We start from the raw sequence: 27,824 nt of genomic DNA on the forward strand, positions 1-27,824 counted from the left end.
AGTTAATGGAGGAAGTGGCTCGCACCACCAGAATTTAGTTGTAAAGAGAAAGAGATGTAGTGGCATGTATTTATTTATCACCAGGCTTCTTGTTAATATAGTATATTGTATTGTATGGAACTGGGGACCTAGAAATGATGGAGAGGCTTCATCCCCGCCATAGCTCTCAGAGGTTCACAACCTCACAACACATATAGCAGTCCTCTCACCTCACTGCCGACCCACACTGAACCCATGGTTATTGTGTGGTTCGGCCCCCAGTGGACCAACCCCCCTCCAGGAACGTCTCACACCAGATGAGTGTAACCCCAAATGGGGTAATGATGGTGTACATGTACGTGCAGGCAGTGTGTGTGTGTGCAGCAATCCCCGACATAGTATAACTGAGGCGGAATAGGGGGAACTTTCCGCCCCTGATAGCTGAGTATTCAGCGTGACAGAACTCAATCCTAAGGGCCCGGGTTCGATCCCTGGCTGGGTCAGAGATTTTCTCCACTCAGGGACTGGCTGTTGTATTGTCCTAATCATCATCATTTCAGCCCCATTGATGCGCAAGTCGCCGAAGTGGTGTCAAATCGAAAGACTCGAACCCGGCAAATGGTCTACCCGCTGGGAGGCCCTGGTCACACAACATTTATTTACGAGGGCCGTTCAGAAAGTAACCTCCGGTTGATTTAAAAAAATACACCAAGTTAAATAAAAATATTTTAATATATACATCTTACAGCTACATCTTTGCACTATTTTTCTACATAGTCTCCATAGCGATTGAGGCACTTATCATATCTCTTCACAAGCTTTGAAATTCCTTCTGCATAAAAATCACCCGCTTGTGCCTGGAGCCAGCCTGTGACCGCATCTTTGAGCTCCTCGTCGTCATCAAACCGCTGTGACCCGAGCCATTTCTTCAAATGCATGAAGAGATGATAATCACTTGGCGCCAGGTCTGGGCTGTAAGGTGGATGGTTGATAACGTCCCACTTGAAGGACTCAAGAAGGGCCGTTGTTCTGCGAGCAGAGTGAGGACGGGCGTTATCGTGCAAAAAAACAATACCGGAAGTCAGCATACCACGGCGTTTGTTCTGTATAGCCCGTCGTAACTTTTTTATTGTTTCACAGTACACGTCTTGATGAATGGTCGTACCACGTTCCATGAATTCAACCAACAACACCCCTTTGGCATCCCAAAACACCGTTGCCATCAGTTTTCTGGCAGAAAAATCTTGCGAGGCTTTTCTTGGTTTGGTAGGCGAATTTGAATGTGCCCACATCTTTGATTGTTCTTTTGTCTCAGGGTTCACGTACTTAATCCAGGTTTCGTCACCGGTCACGATTCTGTTTAACAATGGTTCTCCTTCGTCCTCATAACGTGACAGAAAGTCTAATGCAGAGGCCATTCTTTGAGTTTTGTGGTGGTCGGTAAGAATTTTGGGCACCCATCGTGCACAGAACTTACGGTAACCCAATCTTGCTGTCACTATCTCGTACAAGAGAGTCTTAGAAATCTGTGGAAAACCAGTAGACAACTCCGACATTGAGAAACGTCGATTTTCATGAACTTTTGCATCAACTGTCTGAACGAGTTCGTCAGTCACCAATGATGGTCTACCACTCCTCTCTTCATCATGAACGTTTTCTCGTCCACTTTTAAATAAACGTACCCATTCACGGACAACTCCTTCACTCATAACTCTTGGTCCATACATGGCACAAAGCTCATGATGAATAGCTGCTGCAGAATATCCTTTGGCTGTAAAAAACCTTATGACAGCACGCACTTCACATTTGGCGGGGTTTTCTATTGCAGCACACATTTCAAACTGCCACAAAAACTAAACTAGCGCAGGTACGACGTTCACTCAACCACGGCTTGATGCCGACTGACCTGTTGAGTGCGTGAACGCACAGATGGCGTCGCTACTCCCCCCACAACCCGCACTGTGACCAATCGGAGGTTACTTTCTGAACCGCCCTCGTATTTTAGGGGAACTAGCCCGCATTCACTGAAGCGGACCTTAAAAACCATTCTCAGACTGGCCAGCACACCGGACCTGGACACTAATCTGCTGGGTGGATTCATGCCGGGGACTGGCACACCTTCCTGCCCCAAACACAGTGCGTTAGACCACACAGCTAACTGGGCTGGCATGATATGGTGTACTTTATACTAAGTCCATCTGTCTTGTCTCGTGCTTATGGAGTGAGGCTATGTGACATTGGTAGTAGAAATATCCTACAGTGTAAGGAGGATTGTTATCCTTTTTGTCAACAGTTCATAGATGTTATTAGTTGATTACCAGGCTCCTTACCATTGTATTAAAATGATTGTTGTGTAAGTAGCTTGGGGGCTTACTGAGCACACTATGAAAATTGTTTTTATATGTATACTGTACTATAATGTTATGTAAAATTTTTCTTGTAATGTGCACCTTTATGTTAGGCAAGGGGCAGTTTTGCTGTAGTATTTGTTTGTCTAGTAAAAATGTCACATACAGAAGTATTAGAAGGAAAATGCAAGTGTTCACTGGTTGGTTAGAATGTTAAAACCTGTTGCAGACTCCTGTGAAATATTTTAAAATGTAGCTCACGGTGTCTAAACTGATAGTAGTATGGTTTCTGATAATCTCTCCATTTTCTGTACACTTGAATTCAAAATTAATGTTTTATCCCAGTGGCAGAGTTCCTTTATAAACAACCTACTGCACTGTTCCATAAAAACTATTTAACTAGTTCATCGTCTCAAGGTATTAGTAAAGAAACTTTGAGATTAATTAAATACTGTTATGAGAGGGGGAAAAGACCATACATTTTGCTCAGACGATTGATATGAGAAATAAAACTTTTTCATAAATTCTGCTTATTGTTGCTTCCATTGTTCAATCAGATGTTGCAGAGTGTATGTTTCCATGCAGTGTGTGCTACTTGAAAAATATTGCCTTATAAATTTCATAAAGTGCACGTCAGACTCTCTGGTTGTAATATGGATGTTCATTTACTAATATTTGTAATTCAATGTATTCTCTACCATTTGTGAGATTTTGTACTATCTGAACATGCAGACAAGGGATTAAAAAAGTGAGTCCTGTAACATCTGTCTATATTTTCAGTTGTGGGACTAGATTGTTTATAAAATGCAGAAGTGTAGAAAATTTACAAAATATTTCAATTCCCATACAGAAAAGTTCATACTTCAACCATCTACATATGTTTCCTCCTTTCAGTCAGCAATTCCTACTGAAAAAAATATCTTCACTGTGATTTTAAGTGCATATGTATGTGTATCAAAAAATAATGCACCATAATTCTTTACTGCTATACTGTTGTACTGAAATGTTTGGGATATGTTGAGAACACTGCATGTATCTCCAAGTGGTGTCTGATCTGCAAGCTGATAAGTTTCACTATAGTGGTGAGTAAGTGGGCAAGTGCTGAATGCCCAAAGCATTGTGCAGCTTTCTGTAGTATTCACTCTCTTACTGCAAATAGCCATGTATCCAGTAATGAAAACATAAGTGACATAGCCCCAGTCATAATCAGCAAGTGGAACCTGCAATGAGTGTGAAAATTCTGTTGTGGTTGGTGTATGGTGCACGAAGAAATACTGGCTACCAAGTAGACAAAGAACATATTTTATTTATGATAACATAATGAACACTTTGCAATTCTTTAGCCAGTTGCAAGAAGACAGAACACCTGGCAAGTAGCCATAGATCTTTAGTAAATTTCAAGTAGAGGGAAGCCTTGTCAAATAACTCCATTGAAATTCACAAGTCGTGGCTGGCATTTAGTTTTATGTGGAATGCCAGCAGAGGAAGCTCAGCATGTGCTATGTAGGAAGGGCCCCTGGGTGGGGCCAATGTAAAGCCCAGAGTATACTCTGAGCTAAGATTGAAGGATGGGCGTGTACTCCGGCTAATGAGCTGCTGGGTGAAGTCAGTGTAAAGTCTGGAGCGTTTGATGAGTGAATGCCAGGTGAGCATGTGCTCATCAATTGATGAGCTGCTGGGTACAACCAGAATATAGTATGGAGCTGACGCTGAGTGAATGCTGACTGCTAGTCACCGAGAGGCATTTTAAATAGGCAGGCAGAAAGACTTTGATGTGGAGGGTGTGACTTGACTGCAGTACCACTTTCATTGAGGTGTACTCTGCTGGCAGCAAGACTGGTGCCTGATGGTGGCCACAGGAGATACTTCGGTCATTGTCTGGAAAGTTTACATACCTGTAGTGCATGCACTGGTCATTACCATCTTGCCAGTGTGTATGTAGACTGTATGACTGCAGACTGGCAACCCATCAATTGTGGGTGTATTTGTGGTTGCAGAAGTAGTCAGCAAACATCCATAGCCATGGCACAGCTGATACATGAATTATTGTGAATTTTGGTAGATGATATTTTGTATGGTATAGCAGATGATATTTTGAATGGGAAACTCTACTTTGCAAAAATCAGTGCCCACTGGGTGATGAAGAACCTGATGGTTAACCACGAGACCAAGGGATTAATATCATGATGATTAAAATTCTTCTGGGTGATGTGCCACATCATTGTATCAAATGTAAAATACTTTAGTGTGTGTGTGTGTGTGTGTGTGTGTGTGTGTGTTTTTTGATTAATAATGTCAATTACCTTCACTTAAAACTTCCGGGCTGATAGGCCGTGGTCGAAGTATAAAACTGTCTCCTGACGTTTAGTCTCCAACTACGGGAAACATCCTCGGAGGTAAAGCAGCGAACTGCGAAGAGAACTCGAGGAAGCGCTGATTATATAGCCAGTACAGAGGGCGCCACTGTCGATCACATGGCGTCGGCTATGAGATTGTCTCTGGTAATGCCAACATTCTCGATTGAAAGTAATCGATCGTCACGCTTGCGGTGCAACGCTGACATCCAAATTTTATCCAGTTTAACACCTTCGTCTTTCCTGTTAAAATTATTATGATGTTTATCAATCTCGATAGCCTCTCTATACAAGCGTGCATAATAATGCAAGGTTTTTGATATGACGCTCGTCTCGCAGAATTTTATTTCATGATCACCTTCCTGGTAAACATGTTCCGCTACGGCCGATTTATCCGTGTGACCCAGGCGGCAATTCCTCTTATGTTCGACAAGACGGGTGTTCACACTTCTCTTTGTGGTACCGATGTAAACCAGTCCACAACTACAAGGAATTTTATATACCCCCGGTGTAGCCAAAGGGTGCCGTGCATCTTTTGCCGACCTTAAAAATTCTTTTATTTTCCTAGTAGGTCTGAAAATAGTTTCCACCCCATACTTGCCTAAAACTTTCCCAATGCGATCTGTGACCTTGCTAATGAATGGAAGAAAAACTTCGCCCATGGACGACGACTGTTGTTCGTCGTTACTCCTGATTCTCTGCCTAGAGCGAAGTGCTCGATCTATATCCTTGCTAGAATAGCCATTCTTCATGAAAGTTGACCGTAGATGTTCAATCTCATCTTTTAAATAAACAGGTTCACAAAGTTTGTGCGCCCTGTCTACCATAGTGAATTGGATTTTCAGATTAATGCTGTTTAAATGTGTCAGGAAGGTACCCAACTCCTCTGCTCCGTGTGTCCATACTACGAACGTGTCATCGACATAGCGATACCATCTGGCTGGTCTCTTACTGGCAGTCTGCAATGCCCGTTGTTCAAAATTCTCCATAAATAAGTTAGCCACAGCAGGACTGAGAGGACTGCCCATAGCCACCCCGTCAAACTGTTCATAGAAGTCACTATTGTATTGAAATTAGGTTGTGGTGAGACAGTGTCGGAATAATGCCACAATATCGGTAGGAAAAATATCCGCTATGCATAAGATAGCTTCGTTTACCGGAATCATGGTAAATAACGACACAACGTCAAAACTGACGAGGATATCATCCGGGCCCACGCTCGTTTCCTTTAACTTGTCAATGAAATGAGCTGAATTTTGAATATGTCTGTCCGTCCTACCAACATAAGGCTGCAGCATTGAGGCAAGGTGTCTAGCTAACTCGTGTGTTGGTCCGCCTATAGCGCTGACAATTGGCCTCAATGGAATCCCAGGTTTATGAACTTTGGGTAAGCCATAAAGTCTAGGTGGGTACGCTTCTGTTTTACAAAGCAGCTTCTTATCGTCGGAGCCAAATCAAGACGCTTGTGGTCCATTCTTTCAGTGGAGATCAGTAATGGTAACTAACACAGTCATTCAGTCATGTGAATACTTAGGTACTTTAGATATAATATTAACATTACACACACCATTGAGATAATGTTGCACTTACAATACTGAGTCATTGTATCTATCTCCATGGCTGATCAATCAGTTTATGTGAGTGTCACACATAGACCACCATATGATCTCCAATATTAACAGTTTTTTTCCCCTTGGTGGCAGTAGTGTGACAGGTTTATCTCAGCATTAATCATACAACTGAAGAGTCCCTTATAGGAGAAGTAGTTGCTCCAATTCCAAAAGGCAACATTAATGGACAGGAGGGCAGTATTCTAAGCACATGCACCTCCAGTTCTATTTTACAGTCATTCATAATCATTCCAAAAGCTGTCAGTACACTGATATAAATACTAACCAATTATTAGTAGAGAAAAACAACTACATACTGTGAAATCAGTAACTATTTCTGAAGTAGCATCTTTTCTGCTAAATTTACTGTGTTTATTTGTAACATTTCTAATGACAAGTAGAGTATAATAGATTAATGATACTCAGTTTTTAATACTGCCTATTGAGGTAGTTTCTTACTTACTCCTCAACATAATTCTTATCTAGTAATGGAAAGTCCAGGTTGGAATGTCAAGAATTATTGCTACTCACCATAAAAATATCACACTGAGCGGCAGGCAGGCACTATGAAAAGACTGTTACACAATGAGCTTTTAATCAAAGCCTTCTTCAGAAAGGGAACACTTACTCACACAAGCAAGCCCACCTAGCACACACATGACCGTTAGCTCTAGCTGCTCTTGAGGTAGTAGTCACATGTGCGTGAGTTTGTGTGCTTGTGTGATTGTGAGAGTGTTTTATGTATGAATCAGTTAATTAATTGACTAATTAATGAGTGAACACAATCTTAAAAGTTAGGAGAAAATGTTCTGATCATATTCCCTTCGAGTACGGCCATCCATTGTTGTCTTATGCAGACAGTATTGTGGTAAATGGTAAACTGGGCTATGTATTACATAACATAGAACCACGGAGTTTACCGTAATGTTAGATAGTTTGTGTGGTGTGTAGAATTGGAAATTAATAGACAATTGGTATTCTGTTTTTTGTTATTACACAATGATTTTATTGTAATTTACAGATCATTCTGCATTTAAATGTACCCTTTGTGCCTTTGATATACTGCTTTGAGAGAAAGGAAATGAGAGTGCTCTCATTAGCAATCAGTTCTGTACTGTGGCATATTAGTGTATTACTATGTATCAACCTTAAACTGTGTCTTTATACTGTGACAAGTTTCATCAAAATTGATCAACTCAGTGTCAGTGACTGAGACTGCAAATGTGTTTCTACACCCTGCCAGAATATATCATGTACAATGTCTGGTACAAAAAATGTAAGACTGATACTGCATCACACAAAGCAAGGTGTCTGTGATTACTAGTGTCAGAAAGGCATTGTTATTAGATTAGAATCACCCTGTTTTGATAGAAGTCAAAATAACAGAAGAGCCCCACAAAATGCTTAAGTATGCACTGAAAAGTAAGGTTAGCTTATTTCATCAAAATACTATAAGACTGATTAATAAGGTAGAAGAGCTACTTGTCTCTTTGGAAAATTTAGAGAACTCTGAGAAGACAGACATCCTGTGCCTATCTGACCACTACATAACTACAGGGTTAGATAAGTTACATATAAAACATAACACCCTATCAACTTACTCATGCAGAACTAATATGGGTAAAGGAGGAGTTGTTACATATATTAATAAAGAACACAAGTTCAAAAACATTGAAAAAAAATAGAAGTATGTGTTTGTGAATTAATACTGAAAAATATTTCACTTTTAATTGTAACTGCATATAGATCCCTATGGGGAAATTTTGAACTGTTTATGAGGAATCTGGTTTCTTTACTGTGCTGTCTATCAGACAGCAGCAAGTGTCAGTTAGACCGTCAGCGAGAGCGCATCGCTAGCTCCTGCTACTACTAAGGCGAGTACACCGTTTGCTTCTTACATATTTTACAAACAGCAGCGACTTATTTTCAGTTATCTGTGTAATTACTAGTTTATTTTTGTAATTTCTTGCGTGTTCGAGTGCTTACTAGGTAGAACCTTTTATTTCAATAACAGTGTTTTTGTACTTATTTGCTGCGCTTAGCTTTTAAATAGTTTTTCTGGGAAAACCTAGCGTAGTTTTCGCGTCTCGTATTTCAGTGAGTGTTTCTTGATTATCAGAGTAGCTCATCAGAAGATTATCTTGGGAATTTGTCACCGTATAGAGTAGGGTAAACATAGTCATGTGTAGGGACTGTGGTTGTTGTGAGCGGACGCAAGGAGAATTGGCCACTCTTCGGGGACAGGTGGAGGCTTTGTCTGTTAGGCTCATCGAGCTCGAGGCGCAGGCGTCGGCTCGTAGTGGCGTTGGGGCAACTGTGGTGAGACCTATGCCTACTTCGGTGGCCTTGGAATCACATGGAACCCCTGATGTCGCTGCGTCTTCCGGCAGTGAGCATCTTACCGGTCAGCCATCACTCCAGGGTGAATGGCGGACAGTGGTGGGCTCGCGCGTGCCTGGCCGAAAGGCGAAGGTGGGATCTGGCCGCGTGGCGGCTGCCTTACCCCTTTCCAACAGGTACGGGGTGCTTCCTAGTGGTGATGACATCGTTTCCGAGCCACCACAGGATGCCTCGCCTGTTGGGCCAGTGGCCGATTCTCCGGCAAGGTCCCGACAGTCACAGAGGGCGGGCCTATTAGTTATAGGGAGCTCCAACGTTAGGCGGGTTATGGAGCCCCTCAGGAAAATAGCGGGTAGGTCGGGGAAGAATGCCAGTGTGCACTCGGTGTGCTTGCCGGGGGGTCTCGTCCGTAATGTGGAGGAGGCCCTTCCGGCAGCTATTGAACGCACTGGGTGTGACCGGCTGCAGATAGTAGCACATGTCGGAACGAATGACGCCTGCCGCTTGGGTTCTGAGGCCATCCTTGGTTCCTTCCGGCGGCTGGCTGATTTGGTGAAGACAACCAGCATCGCACGCGGAGTGCAAGCTGAGCTTAATATCTGCAGCATAGTGCCCAGAGTCGATCGCGGTCCTCTGGTTTGGAGCCGTGTGGAGGGTCTAAACCAGAGGCTCAGACGACTCTGCGACTATAATGGTTGCAAATTCATCGACCTCCGTTATTGGGTGGAGAACTGTAGGGCCCCCCTAGACAGGTCAGGCGTGCACTACACACCGGAAGCAGCTACTAGGGTAGCAGAGTACGTGTGGCGTGCACACGGGGGTTTTTTAGGTTAGAGGGACCCCCCCTTGGGCGAAACGATAAAATACCTGACGGCTTACCAGAGAGAACATTATCATCGTTGATAAAGAACGTCCGTCCTCAGAGACCAAAAACAGGAAAAGTTAACGTAATATTGGTAAACTGCAGGAGTATCCTGGGCAAGGTTCCTGAATTAGTATCTCTTATTGAAGGAAATAGTGCGCATATAGTATTAGGAACGGAAAGTTGGTTAAAACCGGAAGTGAACAGTAACGAAATCCTAGACACAGAATGGAATATATACCGCAAGGATAGGATAAACGCCAATGGTGGAGGAGTATTTATAGCAGTAAAGAATTCAATAATATCCAGTGAAGTTATTAGCGAATGCGAATGTGAAATAATCTGGGTTAAGTTAAGTATCAAAGGTGGGTCAGATATGATAGTCGGATGCTTCTATAGGCCACCTGCATCAGCAACCGTAGTAGTTGAGCGCCTCAGAGAGAACCTGCAGAACGTCGTGAAGAAGTTTCGTGATCATACTATTGTAATAGGGGGAGACTTCAATCTACCAGGTATAGAATGGGATAGTCACACAATCAGAACTGGAGCCAGGGACAGAGACTCTTGTGACATTATCCTGACTGCCTTGTCCGAGAATTACTTCGAGCAGATAGTTAGAGAACCAACTCGTGAAGCTAACGTTTTAGACCTCATAGCAACAAATAGACCGGAACTTTTCGACTCCGTGAATGTAGAAGAGGGTATCAGTGATCATAAGTCAGTGGTTGCATCAATGACTACAAGTGTAATAAGAAATGCCAAGAAAGGAAGGAAAATCTATTTGCTTAACAAGAGTGATAGGGCACAAATCGCAGAATATCTGAGTGACCACCATCAAACGTTCATTTCTGAGGAAGAGGATGTGGAACAAAAATGGAAAAAATTCAGAAACATCGTCCAGTACGCCTTAGATAAGTTCGTACCGACTAAGGTCCAAAGCGAGGGGAAAGATCCACCGTGGTATAACAATCATGTACGAAAGGTACTACGGAAACAAAGAAAGCTTCACCATAGGTTTAAGAGTAGTCGAATCATAGCTGATAAGGAAAAGCTGAACGAAGCGAAAAAGAGCGTAAAGAGAGCAATGAGAGAAGCATTCAACGAATTCGAACATAAAACATTGGCAAACAATCTAAACAAGAACCCTAAAAAGTTTTGGTCATATGTAAAATCGGTAAGCGGATCTAAATCCCCTATTCAGTCACTCGTTGACCACGATGGCACCGAAACAGAGGACGACCGAAGAAAGGCAGAAATACTGAATTCAGTGTTCCGAAACTGTTTCACTGCGGAAAATCGTAACACGGTCCCTGACTTCAGCCGTCGCACGGACGCCAAAATGGAAAATATTGAAATAAACGATATCGGAATTGAAAAACAACTGCTATCACTTAGTAGCGGAAAAGCATCCGGACCAGACGAGATACCCTTAAGATTCTACAGTTATTATGCTAAAGAACTTGCCCCCTTTCTATCAGCAATTTATCGTAGATCTCTGGAAGAACGTAAAGTACCTAGCGACTGGAAGAAAGCACAGGTCGTTCCCATTTTCAAGAAGGGTCATAAATCAGATGCGAATAATTATAGGCCTATTTCACTTACGTCAATCTGTTGTAGAATAATGGAACATGTTTTGTGTTCTCGTATTATGACGTTCTTAGATAATACAAATCTCCTTCATCATAACCAACATGGATTCCGCAAACAGAGATCATGTGAAACCCAGCTCGCCCTATTTGCCCAAGAAATTCACAGTGCCATAGACACTGGCGAGCAGATTGATGCCGTATTCCTGGACTTCAGGAAGGCATTTGATACGGTTCCGCACTTACGTTTAGTGAAAAAAATACGTGCTTACGGAATATCGGACCAGGTTTGTGATTGGATTCAGGATTTCCTAGAAGAAAGAACACAACATGTCATTCTTAACGGTTCAAAATCTGCAGATGTAGAGGTAATTTCGGGAGTACCGCAAGGAAGCATGATAGGACCTTTATTGTTTACAATATACATAAATGACTTAGTTGACAACATCGGTAGCTCCGTGAGGCTATTTGCAGATGACACGGTTGTCTACAAGAAAGTAGCAACATCAGAAGACTCGTACGTACTCCAGGAAGACCTGCAGAGGATTAATGAATGGTGCGACAGCTGGCAGCTTTCCCTAAACGTAGATAAATGTAATATAATGCGCATACATAGGGGCAGAAATCCATTCCAGTACGATTATGCCATAGGTGGTAAATCATTGGAAGCGGTAACGACCGTAAAATACTTAGGAGTTACTATCCGGAGCGATCTGAAGTGGAATGATCACATAAAACAAATAGTGGGAAAAGCAGGCGCCAGGTTGAGATTCATAGGAAGAATTCTAAGAAAATGTGACTCATCGACGAAAGAAGTAGCTTACAAAACGCTTGTTCGTCCGATTCTTGAGTATTGCTCATCAGTATGGGACCCTTACCAGGTTGGATTAATAGAAGAGATAGACATGATCCAGCGAAAAGCAGCGCGATTCGTCATGGGGACATTTAGTCAGCGCGAGAGCGTTACGGAGATGCTGAACAAGCTCCAGTGGCGGACACTTCAAGAAAGGCGTTACGCAATACGGAGAGGTTTATTATCGAAATTACGAGAGAGCACATTCCGGGAAGAGATGGGCAACATATTACTACCGCCCACATATATCTCGCGTAATGATCACAACGAAAAGATCCGAGAAATTAGAGCAAATACGGAGACTTACAAGCAGTCGTTCTTCCCACGCACAATTCGTGAATGGAACAGGGAAGGGGGGATCAGATAGTGGTACAATAAGTACCCTCCGCCACACACCGTAAGGTGGCTCGCGGAGTATAGATGTAGATGTAGATGTAGATGTAATAGTCTGTGGTGACTTGAATGTAGATGATTCTGACTGGAAAAATGATCAGTAAACCTTATTTGGATCCTACAAAATATTCCCAGTAATTAACTTTCCAACATGGGCACATAAAGACAGTAGGACTCTAATTGATAATGTTTTCCTAGGTGAGGCTCAAAGCAAGAAAGTAACTGTTTACCCAGTAGCAAATGCTGTGTCTGATCATGATCCACAGTTATTTGGGATAAATAACATAGTGCCATAGAGTATGGTTACCCATAAATGGAAATCAGTTAGAATAATTGATAACTCCAGGACAAATGCTTTAAAGAATGGTTTACAAGATATATCCTGAGATGAAATTTTGTATTCTAGTCACTACAGTCTGGAACCGCGCGACCGCTACAGTCGCAGGTTCGAATCCTGCCTCAGGCATGGATGTGTGTGATGTCCTTAGGTTAGTTAGGTTTAAGTAGTTCTAAGTTATAGGGGACTGATGACCTCAGAAGTTAAGTCCCATAGTGCTCAGAGCCATTTGAACCATTTTTTGATGAAATTTATAATGCACTGAATGTGAACATGAGATGTAATATATTCACTAATAAATTCGTATCATTATTTGCAAATAAATTTCTGCATAAGCTAATCAGAAATCACATTAAACAGCCATGTAAAAAAAAAAAAAAAAAAAAAAAAAAACCCACAACGTGGGTGACTAGAGGGATTAAATTATCTGGGGAAAGGGAACTGTATCTGTTGGCAAGAACAAGTAGAGATCCTGCAGTAGTTACACACTACAGAATGTACTCAAAATTATTAAGAAAGTTATTAAAGAATCAAGGAACATGGGTATAATGTTAGAAATCAGTAATTCTGACAACAGACTAAAGGATGTATAGAATGTAGTGAAATGAGAGACACGGCAACCAGCCACAGAACAGGACAACATTACTATTGAACTGGGTGCAAGGGCTATAATTGATGGGTCACCAGTAGCAAATACATATAATAAACATTTTTTAAATATAGGTGAAAGTGATTTATAGTATGTAGTATAAATGCCATACAGGTCCAAACAGTTCAAAAGAGAAATTGCAGCAGTATGTGGAAAAAGTAACTCTCATAAAATTCAATCATATGAATGTATCACCAACTTTTCCTTCTGAAACAAAGAAATCTTTTCGTTTTGATGGTGTTTCCAATAGAGTCTAAAGATATATTCCCATATAATAAGCCTGATCTTATGTGAAACTGACTCAAGCCATTTTTCCAGAGAGACTGAAATATGCTATTGTTAAAGCCCTCTTTAAGAAAGGTGATAAGAAAAATGTCAGAAACTACCAACTGGTTTCACTGCTGACATTATTTTCCACAATCTTTGAGAAGGTGATATATTCTAGAATAATATCTCGTCTTGATAACAATAATATGCTCAGAAAATCACGGTTTGGGTTTCAGAAGAATAATTGCTCTATTTAGAAAGCCATTTACATGTTCACTCACCAAATTTTACAAACATTACATAGTAAAGTAGCACTGGATAGTATTTTCTGTGACCTATCAAAGCTATTTGACTGTGTGAATCACAGTATTCTCATAGATAAATTGAGGTTTTATGGGATTTATGGTATAGCCAACCAGTGGATAATGTAATATCAAGCCAAAAGAGTGCAGAAAGTTATATGTAGTAATTCAACCAATATAATCAGGAAATGTAATTCTGACTGTGCAGAAATTTCATATGGGGTCCCTCAAGGCTCAATTTTAGGTCCACTATTGTTCTTCATATGTGTAAATGATCTCCTGTCTAATACAGAACAAGCAGAATTAGCTTTTTTCAGATGACACTAGTATTGTGATCAATCCAAGAAATAGAAGAAATGGTAAACAATGTTCTTAACTAAGTTGTTTTAGGAGTTCAAAAATATGCTTTTCCTATTTAAATTATCATCAATATGGACACCTAAGAATTTTGAACTTTTTACCATATTTATTCTTCACTTGTTTTCTGTGAATGGTCTCATGTTCAATTTTAAAAAGACACAACAAACTCAGTTCTGCGCATCTAACAGTACTACACCAGTGATAATTGTAACTCATGATGAGAAAAAAATAAATATGGTGAAAAGTTCAAAATTCTTAGGTGTCCATATTGATGAGAATTTAAATAGGAAAAGCATATTTTTGAACTCCTAAAACAACTTAGTTAAGCTACATTTGCACTTAGAATCATTGCAAAGCTCAGGAAGAGATAAATCAGTAAGTTGACATATTGTGAATATTTTCATTCAATAATGTCATACAGAACAATGTTCTGGGATAACTCATCTTTAAGAAAGAAAGTCTTCATTGGTCAAAAATGTACTGTAAGAATAATATGATGTGCTCAGCCACAATCATCTAGTAGACACCTGTTTAAGATGTTGGGCATCCTGACTACTGCTTCACAGTATATTTATTCCCTCCTGAAGCTTATTGTAAATAATCCACTACAGTTCAAAAGGAACAATGATGTACATAATTAATACCAGAAGAAAAAAATGACATTAATTACTCCTATTAAGGTTGTGTTTAGAACAAAAAGGTGTGCACAATGCTGCAACAAAAATTTTTGAGCACTTACCCAGTGATATAAAATGTCTGACAGACAGCAAAATAAAAATTGAAAACAAACTGAGGAAGTTTCTCCTTGACAATTCCTACCATCCCATAGAAGAATTTTTATTATTGTTATGTGTAAAAGGTGATGGATAGGAATTAATTACTCATGTATGTCTATTTAATAAAATTAAAATAAAGTAAAAAAAATTATATATTTTCAGCATGTAGCCATATTTAAAAATTAATTTGTGGTGTGAATGTAAAATGATGTTCCACATCATTATGATTATACAGTCAACTCCACAGTGTGTAAGAGCTCAGAACTTCTGCTGGAGACAGCTGACATGCACTTTGGGATCTTTAGCCTCTGCTAGAAGACTAAGATGTTATTTTACCAAATATATGCATTGACAGGTTGCCACATTGCCCAAGAATGCCTGCATCCTTTCCTCCCTCTGCTGAAAACATTTAATGCATTTCATTTAAGATGGCTCTGGATCTCCACCGTTTTTACCTTCCAGCAGAGTGCAACAACACATCTGTAGTAAAATGGTGTTCCATACCCACTGAGGTGATGAGATTTGGTGAAACTTGTTGCATTGTAGGGATGTGGTTGAAGATAGGAAAACAGTTGCTTACTAATACACTGTGACAGATAGTTTCTTAGTAAAGTGGAAAGTATCATTTCTCTGGTACTGAAGTAGTAAGTTTTACTAAATGCACATGGATAAAAATTTTAAGAAGGTTAGAGAAGCATATACAAGAAAGGAAAGTAAAACATAACTTTCTTATGTTTTTACAGATTATTAAGGGTCAAAGGTATAACCAGTGTGTGGACTGGTGGTCGTTTGGAATTCTTTTGTATGAAATGCTAATTGGAGTGTCCCCATTTAGTGGCTGTGATGACAATGAATTATTCTGGTCTATTTGCAATGAGACCCCTCACTATCCACGATTTCTTTCACTGGAAGCCAAAAATATCCTTGTGCTGGTAAGTTAATTGACTGTAACATTTTTATTTCTTTTTCATTGAAGAGCATTTACAGTTTCATAGAATAATAAATAGGCACTAGAGTAAATCAGATAATTTTATTGAGAGATACTTCTTGAGAATAATGGTTTTATGAAGCTCATACAAATTCTATTTTGTGTGGTTAGTTATTCCCTTGTGCGCTGAATACATCATGTACTCTGGAATTTTTATTGCAGATACTATTCTTTATTTTAACCCATATTATTAATAATGTTAAATGTACATCGGTGTAGTGTTGTTTGTCTATGAGATGGTATACTGCAACACAGCAATGACATATATCAATTACATACCAGTACATACCATCAGATTGACAAGCATAATTTTTAATGGAGAATTGCTCTTGTCTGTTGTATCTTCAAATTTATTATGGACAACTCCTGTTACATCTGTGTACTACATCAAATTAATTATGCTTACCCATTGACTGTGCGGTATGTCTGTTTTAACAACCGGTTCTCTATAATATTATAATTCTTAATTAACAACAGCTTTTGGAGAAAGATATCAGCAAACGTTTGGGAACTCCAGAATGTGCAGCTGGCGATGTATGTGATCAACCATTCTTTAGGAACATTGATTGGGACGCCCTTGAGAGAAGAGAACTAGAACCACCCTTCAGACCAAAAGTGGTAAGTAATTGTGTTAATTGTGTTCATATGTTATTTCAGATTTATATTACAATGTTTAGAAGTGCTGTATGATATGAATAAATTCTGTTTCATATTGGAGCTGTAGTGGAGCATTGTAACACATAACATGAAACAGTAAACACGCACACGATCGCGCGCGCACGCGCGCGCACACACACACACACACACACACACACACACACACACACACACACCTGTGGCAACAGCAAGTCTTGAGACTGCTGTTACTGTTATGTATTACTGTGATCCACATATCAATCTGCCATTGGTGAGTGGTTCCCTTTCCCTACTTTCTGTATTGTTCTATTAATGAATTTCCATTATAGTTATAATATTCTGTTTATAAACACCAATTTATAGGATTTTAAAAATCTGTCTCATCTGACCATGAATGTTTCCAAGAGAAGGAATTAGCTATTACCTTACAGCACAATTTAAAAGTTCCATTTTTTGGTTGGGAAATAATCATATTCCTCTTATGTACTATGTTCAAAGCATTTACCAGTAGTTCAAAATTTCCATGTACTGAGTCACCACATATTGTCAGGCACATGCTTACATTTGTTACAATAAGTGAAATGAAGTGTTATGTATATCCTAATTTTCATCACACCAAAATTTTACATGACAGTGTAAATCTTTGTAAGAATATGTTGAGTTAGAAGTAATAGTTATTTTGTGTGTGTTCCATTTCCATTCAGTAAAAATGGTGGAGGAAAATTTCTGTGGGGTAGAAACAGGCGTTATCAAAGGTTTTATGAATGTGAAGAAAATAGAGGGTATCTCTTATGAAATTTCTGTGAAGAGGGACCACTTTTGGTTATATATTTTAATTAAATACAATGTTTAATCCAAAAATAGTAGGTTTCGTAGAAGGAACCAGGTTTTCATTTTTTCATTAAGTTAAAAAATAGGAGTACCTAGGAGATGATGACTTAGTAAAGTTGTAAAACATGGAATTTTTTTCATGTGAGCTTCTTAATGCCATTATGCATAAAATCTCCACCTCCTTGTGTAGGTCAATGCTAAGTGCATGTGCTCACATGAATGGAAGATGAAACATACATAATTTAAGCTGTGCTTCTGACTGATAACAATCAGTGTTGTAAACTTCCTGGCAGATTAAAACTGTGTGCCCGACCGAGACTTGAACTCGGGACCTTTGCCGTTCACGAGCAAGTGCTCTACCAACTGAGCTACCGAAGCATGACTCACGCCTGGTACTCTCAGCTTTACTTCTGCCAGTACCTCGTCTCCTACCTTACAAACTTTACAGAAGCTCTCCTGCGAACCTTGCAGAACTAGCACTCCTGAAAGAAAGGATATTGCGGAGACATGGCTTAGCCACAGCCAGGGGGATGTTTCCAGAATGAGATTTTCACTCTGCAACGGAGTGTGCGCTGATATGAAACTTCCTGGCAGATTAAAAGTGTGTGCCCGACCGAGACTCGAACTCGGGACCTTTGCCTTTCGCGGGCAAGTGCTCTACCAACTGAGCTACCGAAGCACGACTCACGCCCAGTACTCACAGCTTTACTTTTCCCGAGTTTGAGTCTCGGTCGGGCACACAGTTTTAATCTGCCAGGAAGTTTCATATCAGCGCACACTCCGCTGCAGAGTGAAAATCTCATTCTGGAAACATCCCCCAGGCTGTGGCAAAGCCATGTCTCCACAATATCCTTTCTTTCAGGAGTGCTAGTTCTGCAAGGTTCGCAGGAGAGCTTCTGTAAAGTTTGGAAGGTAGGAGACGAGGTACTGGCAGAAGTAAAGCTGTGAGTACCGGGCGTGAGTTGTGCTTCGGTAGCTCAGTTGGGGGAGCACTTACCCGCGAAAGGCAAAGGTCCCGAGTTCGAGTCTCAGTCGGGCACACAGTTTTAATCTGCCAGGAAGTTTCATATCAGCGCACACTCCGCTGCAGAGTGAAAATCTTATTCTGGAATCAGTGTTGGTTTTGGTGGTTTTCACATTTCTATAAGTTCCACAATCCTGCCGCAGGAACACAGTACATAAATCACTGCAACAAGGAAACACATAGATCAAAGAACATTGTATTCAAAAAGATAAGCAGCTGACTGAAAACTAAAATTTTATTCACTACAAGTTTCGATCATATGGGTTACCATCAGGTGTAATAACACGTCTAATCATCATACTTAACATGAATAACTCTGTGTGATCAATAGTAAAATATAGTGTGTGGAGTTATAATACAGGTATAAAAGTGATGAACGGTCACTAGCTAGATAGAGAAGGACAAGGACAGTTCGTTAAACTAAGATGAAACTTGGGAATCAGCATGCTGAAAATACATGATCAATTTCATGTTAACATATATGTAAAACAAGGAAAACACAATGCAGTTAAACTTAAGCATAATTTTACCAATTACATTACAATACAGTAATTACATAATAAGTATATTTTTAATCTTAATTATCACTAAATATGTTAAATTGTTCTTCACCAGTCTTAATATTCTGTGATGATTATTCCATAATGTGACACGGCCCTATATCCAGAAAACTTAAATCTTAACACCTGAACACTGTATCATTCAGCCCTTTCACATTTTCTGAGGTGAAATAAATTTTTTTTAACTTTGCAAAGTTCAAAGGCCATTCAGTTATGATTTTCAGCACATTTTGTGAAATTAATACCAACTTAGTCCATACTAGAGTGATAACCATATAATTTACACACCAGTCTTCCATTGCCATTTTGGTTGTTTCACTATAATACATCACTCTAGTTGTCCTCTAAAAACCTAGTCGTGACCATAATCTGGCCAGAAACAACTATTAAACGTATTTGTATAATTTGCTTTTCTGCGTATAGCTGTGATGGAAATTCTTCTTTTAGGGGAAACTGTTCATTGTTAGCACATGCTTTAATGTGTTACAAAATGATGTTGTGTGTTTTTAGAAGGTTTAATATCTGGGCAAAGGAACTATAACTTATTGTAACCAATCATATATAGGTGTACAACCTGTAGCTTTAATCTGTAATAACTGGACTAAACAATTTATAACTTTAATTCTAATAAACTTTTTACTATATTTGGCCATACATCCACATGCCTTACTTTGAGGGCACTGGAATTCATCCCTCATTGTTGACATAAGAACAAACAAGAATCATGCTCTGCTTTTTCTCTTTAAGCTTGCAGCACAAAATTCAGACACACTATTTCTCTAAGAGATGCAATCACAATCAGGTCTTAGTCCCTAGAGACAGTGCCTATGTGTGTATGAGTTGGTCCTGTTTCAATGTATGTGTGTTATCTACTTCTGTAGGAGGACTTTGTCCAAAACCTGAAATAGCTCTAGTAGTATTTCTCATTGTGCCTGTCTGTGACTCGCTGCTCTATGTAGTGAGTAGCAATATGTCCTTTTCATATTGTTTTTATTCCACGATTTGATTTTGTTCTCCTTCTGTACGTTTAATTGACTAGAGTACAAAGGCAACTCAGATTCTACAAGGTAATATTGACAAGGATCACGTCAAGTATGGCCCTAAAGAATATAAATAAAAATATCCTAAGCTTCTAAACCAGTTGATAGGTGGAGCCCACTCTATAAGGCTAAATGTCAATTACCTTTTTTTTCCCTCAGGTTTACTACAAACTTCTTGTCTTATTCTGTATGGATCACTTGCACTGTGTTTTCATCTTTGCTTCACAAGTCTCCAGTCCAAAATTTAAACCTTGTTTTGCTCACTTTCTTGGCTGCATCATGTTGTCAATTTCAGTTCCCATCACTGTTCTATTCATATAAGAACTGCACTCCAAACTCTGATGCAACATAATCGAGGGTCCCAAAGTGTGTTTTCCCCTCACCCAAAATTGTCTACCATGGTCCAATGCACCACTCACATTTCTTATGGACACTGTGTCTGTATCCTCCCAGATACCCAAAACTGCCACTGTCTAAATTTGTTTTTGCATTTTGAACACACAAGTAAAATCAGATATCTACATCAGTGTACTGCACTTAACACTAAAAGTACAAAAAACTTGCCTTGCTTGTCCATATATACATATTCTAACTACTGCTATGAATTCCTCATCTTACACTGTGCAATAACAGTGTTGTTGTGGCCTCGGAGTCTTTTGCAGTTGCATGCTTCAGTAAAATCTTCCCAGTTTACAAGCCATGTCATCAGGAGGTAAAAACACTGACTATTGTGTCTGGCATGGCATTCCGCTTATATGGATGCAATGGCAGTGTCTGGAACATTCCAAAGAGGGCCACAATGATGCACACACAAAAGGCAAGATGGACAGCTCCTAGCAGCTCCAGCCCACCATGTGATGTCAGATGGTGCAAGGGGCAGTTGCCACATTTGAAACTAATGCTGCCACATCCCTGCAGGCACCAAGCTCCTGTCTTTGCTTTTGCTCATTGTCCGAAGCACACCCCGATTCTCTGCTAATGAGGGGAGGGCACGATACTTTGTACATCTTTAGTAGGCCATTGAAACAACATAATGTGCAAGTAATAATTTGGCTTACTCTGTCAGTTCAGAGAAAATTGCAAGAGAAGCTTTACACTTCTATTATGTACCTGATGTATTTGTGCAAATATACTACCTGTAAGAAGTTAGTGTGGCCATGTAGTTAGAGTTACTGCTTAGTAAGAGGATTGTGGACAAAGTGACAGTTTGAATCCTGCTATCACTCACTTTTTAATCTATATTTTTTTCATCACTTGTCATATTATTTAATGTATGTGACGTTTGAGAGGTAATATAATAGAAAAAAAAAAACCACATATATTTTCATGAAGTTTTACTGAAGTTCGTATGTTACTTAACTATTTACTATTTTTAATTAAATTTTCAAGGTGAGGGACAGGCTTGGAAAACCAAGTCAAACCTTGATAAATAATTATGTGAATGACATTCAGTAATACAGTAAGTCACAACATGCCAGACCACAAGAATAATGCACAATTACTTGTCATGTGTGCTCTTGACATCACACATTGCAGGATCATATTTGTCATACAGACATGGAAAACAATTTTAAATGGCATTGAATGAAAGCAGTTTTCCCACATTTACAGGGAATGTTCAGAATTTCTAAGGGAAAACACACCTTGTTGACATTTTTAAAAATTTCTCTTTCTTCCAATACTTTGGATGCAGACCATATATGACCAGAGATGAAAAGAACTATAGATTAAAAATTAAGCTTCAATGGGAGTTGAACCAGCACCTCATACACATTTATTTTATGAAGCTGAAACACTAACCACTTGCTCACCGTGAACTCTAACATCCAGCACCTATGCACAGACGCATATGCCACATAATAGACGTGTAAAACTCTTGTGATTTTCTCTGAACTGCCAGAGTAGTGCACCTTACAACTTGATGTTATTTTGTTTTAATTGCCTGCGTAAGGTGTAAAAAGTTTGAAGTAAATCTGTGATCCCAACACCGTGGCCTCCCCTTGTAAGTATGTCTTCTGAGTCTCTGTTAAAACTTTTGCTGTTCTAATTTCAGCTGCTTCTTTTAAAACAGAATTCCAATATGGTGATGTTGATAAGATGAGGGTTTTGGCTCAAACATCATGATATTGGGATCTGTTATAAAAGAAGCAGCCAGAATTGAATTAAACAGCAACAATTTTAACAGAGGCTAGGGGTACACATAGTAGGGCATGGCAGAAGGCTTTGGACATTGAGAGAAAGCAAAGACAGATGCCTGATGTGTGTAGGGATGTGGGAGCAGTAGTTCCAAGTGTGGCAACATCCTCCAGGTGCCAGCTGGCATCACTTGGTCCTGCAACAGAATGGATGTGGAGGAGCTGCCCAACTTGCCTTCAATGCATCTGTCATTTTGGTCCTCTCTGGAGGTGCCAGACATTACCCTTGCATCTACATAAGCAGAACACCATGACAGTCATGGCAGTCAGCAATTTTAACTGCTGATGCTTATGGCAGTGACAGCTATCAAAAGTTTGAGTGTTTTTTGAAGTGATGTGGCTTGTGAAACAAGAAACTTTTATTGATTAATGGTGTCCCATTAAATTCTGGGTGAAATGTCAGAGATTAGTAACTTGATGTCATGATCTATCCATCTCAAATGACCATGATGATGAAGGGACTTTAAACCCTGATCTCCCTTCCTTCCACAATCATATAGTAAATTTACCATTGCTACCTCTATACATGATTCAAATGTACCCTCTAAGATATCTGTAAAAACAGCATCAGTTAGGCTCATGTAAAAGTAAAATAGCATCTAGAATGCTAAAGACATCCAGAAAAGATTAAACTACTTGGTACTGTCTGTGCAGTAGAAGTATGTGCTGCAACCACAGTATGAAATACATACAACAATTAACCTAGCAAGGGCATATTATTAGTAGTTCAGGCTTCATCATTAATTTACCTACTTTATTCATGTCAGTACTGACTGTATGAATAAAAAACAATCTTTACTAAAGTGAGCGTCTCTTTCATGCTATATGTTTCCAAAAACCAAATACAGCCTCTGTCCTGCAGAACACCAGATCACGTATAATCAGCATCAAGACAAGCTATTAAGTCATGTCTAGTTATATCAACACTTCCATACCTGATTGTAATAATACATTGTGGCTCCTGCTTTCTTACTGTTACCTGTTTAGTAACTGCAAAGGCATATGGGACAGTAGTAGAAGTCAGGTTTATTTTATGTTATTTCTTTATATACATATCCCATTGATCCATTCATGTTTGTGACACGTTAGGATGCAGAACGAGTCAAACAGTATATAAATGTAGATTACATAGAACATAGTACAGTTATTGTACAGAAACAGTTGCATGGGATAAGATATTGTCCAAGGATTAACACACACACACACACACACACACACACACACACACACACACACAGAGAGCGAGAGAGAGAGAGAGAGAGAGAGAGAGAGAGAGAGAGAGAGAGAGAGAGTGTCAAGTTGTGCAACAAATTTCTTTTTACCTCTTACGTCTAGCCACCACTCTAACTTAACAGGTTTTGCTTATCCCATAGCCCTTTTTGGCAGACTTTTGTTATGTATTCCTTTCCAAATTGAATTTATTGGTAGCTTTCATATTAAACATCGTCAGATATCATTGCCTGCAGCATCTTCCTTCTGTAAGCGCAACACGTCATTTTGATTGGCTGATTTCAAGTTCATAATTGATAGTGGTCATCTGAATAGGTTGCACTTGAAAGAACATCAAGAGTTACTTACTAAACACCACTACTTGTATACATACCAAAAGTAATATTTGATTTTATTTTATTTCTAGGTCAGAAGCACCAAATTGTACAGTTCAACTTTAGGTCATTAGCTTCAGTGCCTAATTTTTGAACCATAATAATTCATTTTGAATTATGTGAGATGAAGTTTTACAGGACTGAGTGTTATGAATGTCCTTCATGATTGTGTCTATGGAACTTGAAAATAAATGAAGGAATACAGTTTATTGTGGATGATGTTCTCAGTATTACTAAAGATAGTGTTGTGTATACCACTATAATATGGCATACTTATAGAAAAGTCATTGTTTCATATCATGCTGAATCTTTTATTTACAGTTCAGTATTTTTGTCTAAGTAATTTCTTTTCCAAAGTACTTGAACATTGTCTTTAATTATTTATTATGTTTGTTGCAGCAACATCCTCTTGATGTACAATATTTTGACACAACTTTCACAACGGAACGAGCACAGTTGACTCCAATTGACAGAGGGATTTTGGAGACAATGGATCAGGCTCAGTTCCATGGATTTTCGTACACAAACCCATATGCAACTGATGTGTAATAGGTGCTACACAACTTGTACATGTATTGTTGGCTAACAACATTTGCGCTGATCAGTGTCTCTTACCTAATGTCTACTATGGCAATTATTTGCATCATGAAGCAATAGAGTAATTGTGTAAATATGGTCATCATGATGTCATGAAAGAATAATACTCATGCATTACTCTGTGGTGTATTTTTTCTGACATTTTTAGTCAGAATTTGCAGGGAGTTTTTTCCTAGTTGTCATAATTTGTTGAATTTTTCAAAACTTTTCTAGTGAAATTTGAGACTGATTTCAGCCAGAGCTTGCTTAAAATATGTGTGAAACTTAAGTATTAATGAAAGCTTTTAAATCTTACTAAATGTGTGTGCAAGAAAACTGCAGCCTTGATTCAAAAGCTGAAAGTTATGTTTTATGTATGTATAACAACTGTTTTGTTCTGTGCCATACCAGTCTGTGTTCTTGTGAGATATTTTTGTTATGTACTGTTCACCTAAGATGGTAAATTAAGTTTCAGTTTAGTTCATTGTTTTTATATATACACAAATTTTATTTTATCATTCAAAATTGTAAGACTTTACATAAACATTTATATCATCTATGTTCTCATTATGGCAATTTTCATTGATTCAATAAAATTTTCATTAATACATGTATATACTTGTTTAAATAACATATATGTTGTGTGCAATATATTATGCTGACATTGAAATGTTTCCATCAAATTCCATGGAAATTCTTTTCACAAACAGTTTTCACATCTGAATAGAAATGAAGTCACAACATGCAAGTGTCATTTTAGTAGAGCTTTTTTTACAATGTACATCAATGTTATAACTTTTTATATTAATTTCCATATCTGCCTGTGACAATTCCACCCATTTCTCAATTGCTCTGAAGCTCCTCAGAGGAAATGTTTTCATCATCTTCATGTGTTGTCATATTACTACTATTATTTTAATCTAGAATTCCAGAAGACATTATGCTAATACCATGTAACACTGCCTCAAATCTTGAAAATAACCTTAGTTCATGAGGAAGAGGGTTCAGAAGTTTCTTCAGGTACACCATATCAAGCTGAAGCTACTCATTGGTGATTATATCCCATAGAGCTACCAAAATAGCCCAAATCTTGGTACAAAAAATGCCCTCAAAACATAACAGCACCACCTCTGGCCTGAACTATACCATCCACACACTGCAGGTTAAATGCTTCGATGGGATGTAAGTGCATTCAGTGCCCTGGATCATTTGAAAATAGGCAAAATCGTGACTTGTCAGACACACTACATGCATTCAGCGAGCTATTGCCCAGTTCCTGTGCATTTGGCCCATTGGGGCCATGCAGATTTACATGCTGCTGTGATAAATAGCCTTTTGTAAGGTATCCAACTCCCAATATCCACTGCATTCAGCTCCCTTTGTAAATATTTTCTCAAAAACTGATTGAAATGACCCTTTTTTCACCGACAGCAGCAATTCCTATTGAATATGAAATCTACTGTCACTGACAAGTCAGGACACTCGTTCTCCTGTCTCTGTTTGTTAGTTGTTTTCTACATCCACTGTGACCTTGTGTAGTGGATGAGTTGGGTTACTGTACTTACAAAATGAACTGGGATATAAGGAAACAAGCAATCAAGATCATATCTCTGATTTGACACTAATATATGATGAGGTATGCAAAGGTTTTGGCAGAATTTGCTTGCCCTGCTGCTTCATTCTTTTCACCAGTAACTCCCCACTCCCTCCTTTTTTTTGTAAATTGTAGCTGATTGTGATTTCAGTGCTCCCAGAGCCATTTGAAATGGCCACACATCAGCCACATGGACAGTGGTGATAGTAGTCATATGCTTAAATTTCACACTGATGCTGTAATTAACTTCTGTGTCTTGCCCTTAAGCACAAATGGATTTATCAGCATCACCCATCATGGACATGAAATTTTAGTAGTGCAGATCTATCCTACAATGATCCTTCTTGTCCTTGTAAAGCCTTACATTTTGCCTTCTTGATCCAAACTGTTGTTACTAATGTTGCAAAGTTAGGAACAGATGAAATGCCTTTTCTTGGGGCTGGTTTCACTAACTCTGAATGTGAGGGCTTCCTTTTCCCTTACATATTTTGTAAAGTGAGAGTCCTGGGCTTTCATTTATGTGAAGTTATATGCTGCTTCCACATGGGATGGTATGGTGTCACTATCATTATCGTGGTTATTTGCATAATAATTTTTTAACATGCTGCCTATCATCCTGTGCAACCACACACTTCTCCTTCTGGCAGCTGGATACAACATGCTAGTCCATAGCTTCCAGATATGTAGAAGCCTGCACAATTTCTTCAAAAGTTCTGACATAGTTTTTCATTTTTTATTTTTCAAGTGCTTTAAGTGTCCAAAATTTCCACAGAAAGTTGATTTTCATCACTTAGGCCACTGCCTTGACTTGCTAGTCTGGAATTACAACATTGATAACTACTGTGAGAATTGGTCAATAATGGTAAGGACAGAGCAATTTTGGGCCAGTGTTTACCCACAGGGGCTGAGAATATTTACACCAGTCATCTCAAGAGGCCATCTTGAAATTGTCAGCCTCTGCAATGGTGCTTGCTGATAGCTGATCTCTGTTCTTTGCATAGAAGCCAACCAGTTCCATATGTATTGTTCCACATCTTGTTTACTGCTCTTCAATTGATTCAAATGGCTCTGAGCACTGTGGGACTTAACAACTGAGGTCATCAGTCCACTAGAACTTAGAACTACTTCAACCTAACTAACCTAAGGACATCACACACATCCGTACCCGAGGCAGGATTCGGACCTGCAACTGTAGCAGTCGCGCAGTTCCGGACTGAAGCACCTACAACCGCTTGGCCACCGCGGCCGGCTACTGCTCTTCCTGCAATAATTTTCTGCTGTCCCACACACCCCAAAAGTATCAAATCTTGTGGCTGCCTAAGCACTTCTTTGTGCTAAATGGCCAACATGACAACATAATTCCATTATGAGTGCAGAGCTGTATCTGAGTAGAAAACTGCTGATAGTCAGGGTCAGCACTCTGTGTCATTCACCATCCTTCAGCAGAGATGCCAACATATTCTATTGCTTTCAACTACAGGCTCAAACCATTGACATTACTGTGCATTTCCCCTTCATAATCAAAATTACTGAGGTATAACTCCCATAACATAAGTCAGCCATCTTGCTCTTCTTGGCATAGAAGCTATTCCAGTGCACTATGACCAGTCATCACATTAAAATTCTTTCCATAAAAGTAGCAACACGAACATGTGATACCATAGATTGCATTCTGTATCCATACATTTGTCATGGTGTAATTCTTTTTGGCTCTATTCTAGTACCTCAATGCAGTCACAGGGAGAAGTAAACAGATTTTG

At 39.2% G+C, this 27,824-nt stretch overlaps 1 protein-coding gene across 1 annotated transcript in view; it reads left to right on the forward strand.

Annotated features, from left to right (window-relative positions):
- LOC126248424 (microtubule-associated protein futsch-like) overlaps positions 1–25,009 on the forward strand; it is a 203,548-nt gene extending 178,539 nt beyond the window's left edge. Inside the window, exons 6-8 of the mRNA XM_049949392.1 lie at positions 15,760–15,948; positions 16,482–16,622; positions 24,294–25,009. Coding sequence (XP_049805349.1) covers positions 15,760–15,948; positions 16,482–16,622; positions 24,294–24,443 — 480 coding nt within the window. The 3' untranslated portion in view covers positions 24,444–25,009. The remainder of the gene's footprint in view (positions 1–15,759; positions 15,949–16,481; positions 16,623–24,293) is intronic.
- The last annotated feature ends 2,815 nt before the right edge of the window (positions 25,010–27,824 follow it).

The sequence above is a fragment of the Schistocerca nitens genome, chromosome 3, assembly GCF_023898315.1.
Source record: "Schistocerca nitens isolate TAMUIC-IGC-003100 chromosome 3, iqSchNite1.1, whole genome shotgun sequence".
NCBI classification, from domain to species: Eukaryota; Metazoa; Arthropoda; class Insecta; order Orthoptera; family Acrididae; genus Schistocerca; species Schistocerca nitens.